General features: G+C 40.8%; 1 protein-coding gene across 13 annotated transcripts in view; it reads right to left on the bottom strand.

Annotated features, from left to right (window-relative positions):
- Window positions 1-12157, bottom strand: part of SUPT20H (SPT20 homolog, SAGA complex component) — a 64753-nt gene that overhangs the window by 553 nt on the left and 52043 nt on the right. For 6 of the 13 annotated variants that reach the window (XM_014603471.3, XM_019498237.2, XM_059714619.1 and 3 more), the window contains exons 20-24: window positions 11427-11581; window positions 8878-8933; window positions 6959-7084; window positions 1530-1635; window positions 2-959 (exon numbers count right to left, since the gene is read on the bottom strand). In XM_014603471.3, the coding sequence (XP_014458957.1) occupies window positions 757-959; window positions 1530-1635; window positions 6959-7084; window positions 8878-8933; window positions 11427-11581 (646 nt within the window). In that variant the 3' untranslated portion in view covers window positions 2-756. Of the gene's footprint in view, window position 1; window positions 960-1529; window positions 1636-6958; window positions 7085-8877; window positions 8934-11426; window positions 11582-12157 lie in introns of those variants that run through there. The other 7 variants (XM_059714649.1, XM_059714674.1, XM_019498239.2 and 4 more) reach the window with 2 other exon arrangements.

Below are 12157 nucleotides of genomic sequence, written 5' to 3'. Positions count from 1 at the left end.
GTGAGGGAGAAGGGGAAGGAAAAAAAGGTTGTTATATTAAATTGAGAGCTACCTTTGAAACCTCAAGAAGAATGACAGGAAAAAACAAGATGAGATAATTAAACTGAAGAAGCACTGGGAATGAGATCAACAAAGGAATATACCACAGACTAGGAAAATGAGTACAGTCAAGCAGCACCAGTGGCACAGAAGCCTGCTGAGGGCACTTTTAACATTTCCCAAGTAAACTTGGACAACTGGATTCAGTTTTTTGCCCTCTATCTCTGTTGCAGTAACTGCAGTAACTCAGCAACTTCATTAAATGTCTTAGTTCACAAAAATACATGTTTTTCAGCTTAATATTCAATATGCAAAAAATATTGTCTTTTCCTCATCCATGCAACTATTTCTGTGCTAAAATGTTGCAATACCATACTCCACAAAAACATCTGGATATACAGCAATAGTTTATGAAAGGAATGCTTTGCCAGCGCTTCCTTCTTAACTCTACCTGTAGCTCTGCAGTTGGATTGAATTTAACTAGGTCCTTGGTACATGCTGTCACCTCAAATCCTAATGGCACCTGGCAGAGCTCATTTTAGTAACGTGCCACAAGCACTCCTTGAATGCTATCAAATCAGGAAAGTGATGGCTCAAACGTATACAAATAAATTCAGTGCTCCAAGTTGAGAGAGAAATCGGTTTTAGAACTTGCAGTATTCAGTTTGCCAAAATGCAGCACTTGTTTTTAAAACCCTTAAAGGTATTAGTAAAAATCTAAAGGGCAGCAGTTTTGGCTTTGGAGCTGAGAATTGTATTTTTAATGCAATCGGAGTGAAGTTGCTGGATTACTTGTATCTGTTGCTGCTGCTGCTGCAAGGCTTGCTGTTGTTGCTGTTGTAAGGCAGAGGAGAGCTGGAGTGTCTGCTGAGGAAGGCTTTGCCCAGGTCTGTTCACGGCAGAGCCAAGCTGAGACAACACTACGAAAAGGAGAAGAGGGAAAGCAGGCAGGTCAAAGAGGTTGGGTGAAGGTTTTTAGGGTTAGGAAAGAAAGACATAGGAACAGAATGCAACAGAAAGGGGATCAGTAGAATTAGTCTCAGAGTCAAATCAGAAACAGTGCAGAATAAAGTATACACAGTAAAGGCATTTGGTTAGTTAGAACATGCAATTAGATTATGAAGTGCTTGTGGACATGAAACATTGCTCATACTGGAGGTTAAAGCACAGATTAAACAGATGCTTCTTGATGAAGTTTGGTATAGAAGCTTTGTACTATTTTCACAATAATTGTCCTGAGATTTAAAGACAATATTTAATTCACTACACCTATCGCACAGCAAGACAAAGAAGCAAAGTGCATGCTTTAAACTTGCGAGTCAGATACACTGGCAACATTTCTTATGTAAGCCACATACTTTCAACACTAAGCGGGTTGTTTTAACTGATGCAAGGAAAAGCTTTATATTAAACACCAAACTTCATTTCAGTATGAAATTTATCAAACCACATACTTAATATATCCACAGAAGAAAGCTCAGCAAACATACCTGTTGCCTGAGGTTGCATAAAGTTCCCTACTCCAGTAAGATTAATGACAGCAGCTTGTTGCGCAGATAATGTCTGGTCTTGACTGCATGCACCTTGCTCAGACCCCTTGCAAAAATAAGTGTGATACATAAGAATACTTAATTTGGGTTTGCATGATGCTTAATATTCCTTGTGCTGTGTATTCAACAACAGGTCTCACTCAACTTTCAGTTATGAAGCCTGTTTTACAATGATAGAAGATATTTGCCAGGATATTACGATTAGATCTTTACATCCAAAAGAATGCTCTGGTTTCCTCACGGCAATTGGTAGAACCCAGTTTAAACTAGTGGGGGCCAACCTTTTTGGCAGGTGTCTCACATCCATTGCCCTTCCCTTGCCTGATCAGCTGCTCTGCTTTCTGCTCTCAGCCCAATTCTGCTACAGTGCTGTTTGTCCCCTTCCTGGATTGCTGCGTACCATACACACAGGTTGCTTGTGCTACTTATGACACATGTACTGCAGGTTGGCCACCCCTAGTTAAGAGCCAAGTAATTAGCTGTTTTAGTTTGAAGTCACGCAGAAGGAAGGGTAAAGATGCATACTGCAGACCAGTGATTCTCAACCTGGGCCTTTCAGGACCCTGGGTTGCCTTGAGATCCTTTCAGGAGTGTTAGCAGGGTTCCATGCAATATTAGCACTTGGGTATGCATATATGGTTCGCAAGATAAACCTAATGATTTCAAATAATCTATAGTGTTAAAAAAATCTGAACTGTTATGGTCTTTCTGAGTTCTTTGCAACAGAAAAATTCTACTATAGTAAAAAAAAAAAATGAAACCAAGCTGGTATTTTCTGAAGGGTCTAAAAAAAGTTGAAAACCACTGTTATAGACTAGCTGAATCAACATAAGCTTTAACAAACAACAGCTGACTTCATCAGATTTTGTCTGATATTTATAGATTAATGCTATCTGATGAAGTGAGTTCCTATGAAAGCTTATATATCTGATACAGTTAGTCTATAAGATGCATCTTTACCCTGCTTTCTGCTATAGTTTAGTGACACATAGAACTTTATCTTCTCTTAGTCTCCCAGAACTACAGCTTCAAGCCTGGGTAGCACATGAACTTGTGAATACCTGGCCCACACGTGCCATAATTAGTAAGCTTAATTACGGACAGATCATTAACAGTCAAAGAGAAATCTGACTGAAAAATCTGCTTAAATTTTAAAATTGTGTTGCACTCACTATCTTTAATTCATAACAAATAGTAATATTCTGTAAAGTTGTTTTTTTTTAAACAAAACAAATTAGCACATTTTGGATTATCCAATTATTATTCATTAGATTATTAAAGCCTGATCTGATGAACCTGCTTGAAGGTCTTCTACAGCATTCATGTGGCTTGTAGTGTCTTATATCAGCACAGCCATGTCATGTATAACATGGCATAAATAAGACTGGTTAAGTATATATTGCATGATTTGAACAAAGACCTATGAGACGTTTTATACAATAGAAAACCAACCAGGATTCCTGCTACAACTGTGGAGCCATTTGGAAAGAAGCCTTTTCTCTTTACCCCTGTTTTGGATTGCTCCTACAAAGGTCTACTTACTTGTTGTGAGGAAAAAGGGATACGTTGTTCCACATGTACATTACAATTGCTAAGAAAACCTCATCTTTGAATGGATATAGCTGTCTTTGAAGGCTTCCAAGATACTAATCTAGAGCTCTACAACATCCACCGTTCCAGTTTCTCACAATAAATTAATAATGCAGCTTACAACAAAGCTTTTCAGTGAACATAGTTTTAAATAAAATGGTATTAGCCTTAAATGCTAAACAAGAAATTAATTAGGACTTAAATGCATGAGAACCTGAAGTGTGAAAAGGTAATTACTTTTCAGTTATGCGTACTGAAAGCATTACTTATTTAAGATCAAATATCAGCATTCTAATAAAAACCCTGCTTGTTCTTGAAAAAAATTCTCTACAAAGATGAAAAACAAGAATTTTTAGGCGAAACAGACATTCCTGACACAGCCAAAAGGAGAGTTCAAAGTTCAATTTAGAATGGAATTTTTTTCACATTTCAATTCTGATTTATTTCAGTGAAGATTAGTGATTTCTTAAAATCCAAATGAGTTTTAAAGTCAGGGTTACCAATCCAAGAAAATTCTTTTTAATGATAATCTGCAAATTTTTTACAGACAGCCAATCTTTTTTAATAATATTTTTTACATAACATAAAGTGTGTGCAAAGTATAAAATTACAGATTACAAGTGCAGCTCACAGGCACAAAATACTTTAATCTCCTTCCCTACATCTCCAGAAGCCAGGGATTTTAAAAAAAATCACAGTATCGTTTAACACAGACCCGCTGCAGCAGCAAAGAGCTGCTGATCCTCTCCTCCCCACTGCTTCTGAAAACCTCTCTGCACAGGAGGCAGTGGAATGTGCAGAGGGTGTGTGTGTGCCCCACAAGTTTGGTGGGAGGGAGGGAGGGAGGGGGAAATCTGAGCACAGGCTGGGGACACTCCCAGCTCTGGAATCCCACCACCTTTGGACATATTCCCTGCCAACCAGGCGCACCCTTGTCTGCTCCTCTGCTGCCCAACTGCCTAAAAGCAAGTGAGGAGGAATCCCTTTTCCTGCACACGCAATAACAGAAACATTTCCAGAAATGCCCGGAAATCCCAGTAGGCAGCGTCAGGGAACCAGGGCTGCCAACCGTCTGCAAATTTTATAGACATCGAAGTATCTTCATGGATCTTATGGGCAATACTAGAGGTGCACTGATACATTACTCCGATATCGAATTGGTACCAATATAAAGAAAATTGACCGTATCAGAAATCGGCCTGATGTGGCCAATAATTTGGCTGATAAATGCCCATGCATGCGCACAGCCTCAGTGCAGCACATAGGCAGCAAGGAGCACAGCCCGGCAGCTTGGAGAGCTGTGTGCAGCTGGTAAGTCTGTTGCAGTGGAACGGGAGGGAGGAGGGAAGAGGGATGGGGGAGCAGATCAAGGCCCCCATGGTGAGGGAGGGAGTGGGGCTGGGGCAGGCGGTGCCCAGCCAGGGCAGGGCGGGGCAATGAATGGAGCTGCAGCTCATCAGACGGGTGCAGGGAAGTGGGGGATGGTTCCCACCATTGCATGCACCCCAGGAGGGTACTGGGGGGGGGCGTGTGCCCCTGGATCTGTGTGAGGCACAAGCAGGGTGGGCTGCAGCTGTGGGCTGCGTCAGGCTCTTCCCAGCACACGGGGCGAGGATTGAGCCAGGCATGTGCTCAAGACAGGCAGCAGGAGCGCTGGGAGGGGGCTGAGGGGGGCTATAGTGAATTTTGGGGTGTCTGCCGCCCCCCACAGCCCTCCTCCCAGTGCCACCACTGCCTGCCCCAAGCGAGTCTGGCCCAGCCCCAGCCTGCTCCGTGCAGATCCAGGGCAACAAAGCCCCCCGTGTCCTCCAGGGGTGCATGCAGCAGTGAGAGACGTGCCTCCCAGACAAGCTATGGCTCTATCCCATGCCTGGCCTGCCCTGGCTGGACAGTGCCTGCCCCAGCCCCTGCCCCACCCCCACTCCCTCCCTCACCGCAGAGGCCTTGATCTGCGCCCCCTCTTCTTCCACCACAACAGACTTAGCAGCTGGACACTGATCTTCAAACTGCCAGGCTGCGTATCGGAAATTGACTGGTATCGGCCGATATGCCTCCTAAAAAATTGGCTATCGGTGCACACCTAGACAAAACCCATTTTTTTACAAAAGATTGGCAACCCTGGTTATATTGTTCAATAAATGTGCAGATGAAATGAACCACAAGGTTGTAACTCTACTTTTTTTGGTTTATTCCTAATTAAGACACAGTGGGTCTCTTCACAAGATGCTTTACTGCACACTAGAATAATCTAATGTGTAGTAAAGTGCCACTATCTATACATGCACAGCAATTACTGCACAGTATATTGGTTTAATATGCAATTTTCTAGTACCTGTAAAGAGGTACTAGAAAAATGGTGTATTAACTAATGTACCATACTGTACATGTAGACAGTTCTCCCAGCCATGTGGAGATTGGGACAGGCCCCAATTTCTACGTGGCTGGGAGGCAGATGCCTGCCCAGCAGGGACAGCTCCCTCCACACCAGCTAGACTAATCGTCCCCCAGTTAGGATGGAGCTGCCCACTGAGCTGAGACTAGGGTGGTTTTGTTTTATACCGGATCATCCTATTTTAAAACCCTTTGACCCCTGTCTATTTCTAAACGAGGAACGGACTGCAAAAAGTCCTGTTTTTCAGTTCATTGGTAGAAATACATCAGTCATTTGTCCTTGCGATTCTATTGGCTATGCCAATAGAAGTAGGTGGTATGCATCCAGGAGGAGCAGGGTTCGAGCCAGCCAGGGAGGAAAGGAAGATGGGAGGGTGTGGCTTTTTGTGGTAGCCTCACCCCTTGCTGCTGATTGGCTAAGGGACCTGGTGGCCTCACCCCTCACTGCTGATTGACTAAGGTGGCGGTGGACCCACCCCCATTGCTGATTGGCTGAGGGGGCCAATGATCTCTTCCCCCTCTCAAGGGGATATCCTTTATTCTGCAGATGTCAGTGGCCACCCTAGCTGGGACAGCTCTACCCCCACCCTCTGGACCTCAGGGCTAAGTCCCTGTGCTCCTTGCCAGCCTGGAGCTGGCACTGAGGGATGCCTGGGTCTTCCCCTGGCTGCTGCAGGGGAGCAGAGCAGGCCTGGAGCAGCCCTGGACTGGGCTGCTCCTGTCAGGCTCAATTAGCTCCCGATGAGGGCACACGTATCAGTGTATGCTGCGAAACACTTTAATGAGCCTGAATTTTCTGTGCAGAAAATTCAGGCACAGTAATTGCACATGTGGATGTGCCCAGTAAGTCTTACTGGAGCTCTTAGGATCAAAGCAGAGTGTAATATTTTATCTCAGTATCATCACGATTCCAAAATTTCCTTTCATAGTCATAGTGAATTAAGAAATTAGTTTCTTCTAGTCCTCTGTCAATTAAAGTGAGCTACAAACTAAGTACTTAGTGAAGAAAATGTCAAATGTTATCATTACTTTATGTGATATTTAAGTAAAGTGTAATATGTAATTATGTAATATTTAAGTTAAAATCTGATGTTGGTCAGGCAGAGGGTCTTTATAGGCCTGAAAGGCCCTTGGCATAATGAAGTAACACAAATTCTTTTTACAAGATCTAGGAATAGAAAGGAAAACGATAAATTACTTTCATGCACTCCAAAAATCACATACCCTGGACAGTTAGTAGATCAGTATTATTCCTTCTCCCTTCCTTTAAACAACTACTCCAACAGACCCTATATCTGAATAGTGTCATCATCATGCAGAGTAAACTGTATTATTTGACACCCTTTCAAAGGACATATACAATTGTTCAGACAGCAGTTAGGACACACCTGTTCTCCCTGTTGTTGAGGACTAGAGGTGGTAGGCTGTTGCGACTGCTGCTGTGGAGAAAACTGTGATAGCTGCTGTTGCTGCTGCTGCTGGAGTGGGTTGAAAATAAGTGAGCCACCTGGAAGCTGTTAAAGATTAAAAGAAAAGGCATAATTCAAACACTGACAATCTTGATATTCTCTCTGAATGAAGACAAATATAGATATAGGCATCATGTACTATTTGTAGATACTAAAGAATAAACAATAATGAATCCTGTGTACAAATTGCTACTGCTTTCTTTTAGACAGGAATGTGTGTGTTCATTCTACCATTTAAATAAAATCAGGCAGGTTTTACATATCTCTAAAAATGTGGTGTAACAAATACACTTAAAATTGAAATATTTTATTAATTTCATGTTTAAAACAGTATATTTCATGTGGCTATGGCTTTCCTATGAGTAATCTATAACATTTGATACAAGAAGTATTAATAATATATGGGGCCCGATATTTTTCAATTATATAATTTTACACGATTTAGTATAGTGACTTCAACCAAGTTATGCTTGAATTATACTAATTTGAGAGGAGATTCAAAACCATAACCTAAGATTAGATTGGGGTATTGGAAATATAAGCATTTTACCAATATTCTGATAACTTTGTATCCATATGTACACACACACACTGCAAAATTATTATAATACAAAGCATTTACAATTAAACTCCTAAGAAAGACAAGAAATGTAAAAAAATAGCATTCCAAAAAGTAGCCTCTGTTTTCATGGTTTTTGTGGATTGGTTTTACTGCAGGTACAAAGTCTCATATGGTTTGTAATTTAGGTATTACAGCAGAAGAGCAGTAAGCTACAAAACTAATTAAAATGGGAAGAGTAAATATATCCCATATGAAATTGTTAATATTATGTTCAGACACTCGACTTCTGCACATGCGAAGTGCACTGCATATAACTGTGCAACTACTATATAATAATACTTTTTAAAAAATTTAACTTATTGGACCAGACTCCTCTGGTTTGCTAACTCTACTGCACTAAGTGGCACAAAGTGGTCTTAAAATGGGTACCAGAGTTAGTGAAAAATTCATATACATGGGGGAAATTCTGGGGCAGAAGCCACACCACCATGTTCCTGGTGTGGAAAGAGTACCGGATTAGAAAAAGAAGCAACCTAGAGGTGATGGGAGTGTGTGTGTGGGTGGGTGTATGAGCATGTGCATGCATGCGTTCATGTGTTGGACCATGTGACTTAGGATGTGGGAACCAGAATTAGCCCCCTGATGGCCCTTCCTCTTTGCATCTAACTTGAGCTCTGGATTTCTATTTTTTGTTTAAAATAAAGTATCTAGTTATTCAGGGGCTGCCAACCCCTTGCTTGGATGAACTTCCACTCTTGCACAGTTTGTTAGTTCTGCTAGCTGAGCTTGTAAGTCCCCTGAACCAACTGCACTAAGATGCGTGAGCACTGCAACTTCCTTAGTACTGCATCTGTAAGTGGAAGAAAGATTTCTACCCCTTGTTTATTTTGCAATTTTCCTAGAGTCATAATTTAAAAAAAAGCATTTTCAATGAAAGGAAAGGTGAATTCTTAAAAAAATAGAAGTCTTTGCTATTGTACTTAGCCACTTGGCTTCCTCTTTCCAGCATTCTTATAGTTTGCTTTGTCATTAAAAATACCTGATTTGTTGTTAATTAAAGAAGCACTGATTTTATTGATTTTTGAGGCACCCATTTTATTAGCATATCCAACTGTTTGTGTTAAATATTCAAATTAAAAGATGATACGTTGCACTAAATGGCCTATCTCTGAACCACTGGCTCCATGATACTGGGGGTCTCTGTGACCAAAACCACTAATCAACATATATATATAGAATAATATGCAGAATTATTTATATTAGCATGTTCAGTTACCTGTAGTAGATTTAAAGGCCGAAGACTGGAAGTATTTTTTAAACCAAAAGTGCTGCCTGTTAAAAACAAGTCTTTTGATTAATAGTCATTCATTACTTAGTTACATACATTAAATATAACAAGCTAACTGAATTATTTCTGAACATTCAAACCTACAAAATGGCAAGATTAGAGTGTTTCATTTTCCCCACAGAATTGAACATTTCATAGTTCTCCCCATTTTGAGACATGACTAAACAGAAAAAAAACAGCGTTAAACCTGATATCGTGAAAACACTGTAAATACTTTATGGGTATTTACATGTCACCATATGCAGCACACGGTTAGATTTTGCTGCTACGTTGCCATAGAGGTGTGCTATACTGGGGGAGCATGCCACTACGGCAATGTAGCTGGCTATCACATGTAGATTCACGTGATCACTACATTGCCGTAGCACACCATACAGCAACTTAGTACATTGCTACGTCACCATAGGGCAATGTGCACACATGCCCTATATGAATAATAGAAGAAAGAATGTAGACAGTATCAGTGTATGTTCTGCAGTTCTTCCTGTGTTTTAAATACCATTCCAGTTTGCACAGAACTTACCAAAATGTCTGAAGTCCCACTGAAACAGCAACTACTGATAGCTACTTTAGAGAGGGGAAATATTAAAATACTGCAAATTATAATGCTTTTTTTGAGGATACGAAGTTCAAATGCACTTTCAATAGGAAAGATTTTTATATTATTTTTGATACTGTCCCACACAAAATTCTTATATAGGCAAACCAAGAAAATATGGTCTATATGAAATCAGTATATGGTAGATACTTTAAGGTTCAAAAACCAAAGTGATTACCAATGGTTTGCTTTGAAACTGGGAAGGTATTTCAAATACAATATTGCAGGGGTCTGACCCAGACCCACTTCTCTGCAACTGTTTCTTAAAAAAATTACTTGGACAACAGATTTGTGAGGACACTGATGGATAATGCCATGCCAGGAGAGATTGAAAGCACTTTGGGAGACTGTATTGAGTTCTGTTCCAGTCTTGATAAACTGAAGAAAAGATCCCAAATCATTAAGAGAGACAGTGCAAAGTAATACAAATCAAATAAACAGATATAAGATGGTGAATATTTGGTTAGGCAGCAACAAATCTCTAGGGGTTAACAGCAGGTCACAAACTAAACCTGAGTCATCACTGTGATGCTTTTGTAAAAAAAGGCAGAACTCATTTTGGGATGTTTTGATAGGAATGTGGAATGTAAGATGCAGGATTTGTCTTGCTGTACTCAATGCTGGTGAAGCCTCAATTGGAGCACCATGTCCAGTTTTAGGCAGCCCACTTTAAGAAAGATGTGGCCAAATTAGATATGGTACAGAGGTAAGCAATGAGAATGAAAAGAGGTTTGGAAAATATAATCTGTGAGGAAAAGTTGAATGAACTGGGTTTAGTTCAAAAGACAGGACACAGTAGGGCGCTTTGACAAGACAAGAGAAAAGCAGTTTAACTTGGAGCAAGGCAGATTTCAGTTAGACATGAGGAAAAACTTTCCGAGTATAAGGCAGTAGAGCACTGGAACAGGCTTGCTAGGGAGGCTGTAGACTCCTGTTCAGTGGAACTTTAAAAAAAAACAGTTCGGCCAATGTCTGCTTAGGGATGACCTATGTATATGTAAACCTGTCTCGGTGTAGATGATTGGACTAAATCTCTGGATGCCCCTTTTAGCCAGACATTTCTACGACCCTGAGATCAAACAGATATTTTCAAACAAAACGGTTTTGTTTTATCTTGTGAATAAAAGGTTCAGACACTAAAAATTCAGGGGATGCTTTAATGCAGGGTTTCGCAGCCTATGGCCAGCAGGGTGGACTCAGTCCACAGAGCCATTATATCTGGCCTATGGACATGGGGCTTTGGAGGCATTCAGTGGCAGGAAGTTTGGCTGTGGTCACTTTCCCCATGCTGCAGCAGGAAGAAGCAGTGACTGCAGGATCTCTCCACATGCTGCTGCAACTAGATGTGGCGGCAGCAGCAGTGGCCATGTCCCAGTGTCCACTTGCCTGCCTGCCTCAAACCCGAGCTGGATCCTTCGGGCCTGCAGCCTGAAAAGGTTGCCAACTACTGCTCTAATGAATAGCAAAGCATGTTGATTTTTACAGTAATCTTTTATGGCACCACTGAGCTAACGTATTATAATGAGACAATGCACAGTGAAAGATTCAAAACCTTAGGAAGCCAAGTGTGGATCCTCTTCCTTACATTTTGGGATTCCTTTTCATTTAGTAGTCATGACCACTATAGTTGCTGTTGAGATTGGAAAGCTGACTTCATAAACTCTCTTGCTAGGTGTTAAACATGCATAACCAGGCATACATTTCCCTAACCTACACTTCCAAGATTACCTGACCTAAGGAATAAGAATATAGATATAATTCCCAAATCCAAGTCACTGAATGTCAGGTCTGTCCATCCACTGCTCCAACCAAATACATGTGTCCACTGTTTTCATATTATGGTTTCACAGCTGTCGCTATCTAATTGATTCATACTAACCTGCTTGAGAGGCAGACTGCATTGCAGCTGGCAGCGCATTTGGTACCAGACCTCCTGATGGTAATATGCCACTCAGATTTATACCTGCAGGGGCTATGGCACCAGTATTACATCCCAGCATGGTGTTTGAGCCACTCATCAATGTCTGTGCTCCGCTGCAGAATAGGAAAGAACACACATCAAATCCAAGTGACACAAAGGAGAATGCAATCCACCTTGTGACAAAAGAGCTCAACTTAACAGTTCACTCTAAGTGAGCTAGCATTCAAAATGACTGATCAGAATTACATTAATAACCATTCTGTTTAGTAACCCATCAAAAACTACATGACATTTACACTTTAAAAATAAAATTAAATGAAATCCATTGTTTAGTGTGAAGTATGGCATATATTCTCTAATACCCAGATATAAAGGCACCTTAAAATACATAAGGGCCATTCTGAAGTGCTCAAGGCTTGAAGAACACGTGTCCAGGATATACTCCTGTTCTTTGCACACAACTTTCACTGATATTGATGTTCAAGGGGAGAATAAAAAGTGCATGTTCTTTTACTGTTTGCATTGTCTCTTAAGAGTAACACAACCACAAGCAAAGCTTTACTGTCCTAACACATAAAAAGAGCAAGCTCATGTTTTCCTTTAGTCAATTTAATGTGTTTGTAGTAATCCTAGTTGTTGCTAAATAGTTTGGGTGGAAAATCCATATTCCTTAAACTGCAATGACACAT

This window comes from Alligator mississippiensis, chromosome 1 (assembly GCF_030867095.1).
Source record: "Alligator mississippiensis isolate rAllMis1 chromosome 1, rAllMis1, whole genome shotgun sequence".
Lineage (NCBI taxonomy): Eukaryota > Metazoa > Chordata > Crocodylia > Alligatoridae > Alligator > Alligator mississippiensis.
The sequence above is the reverse complement of the archived record's forward strand: the minus strand, read 5'-3'. Positions and strand labels throughout refer to the sequence as shown.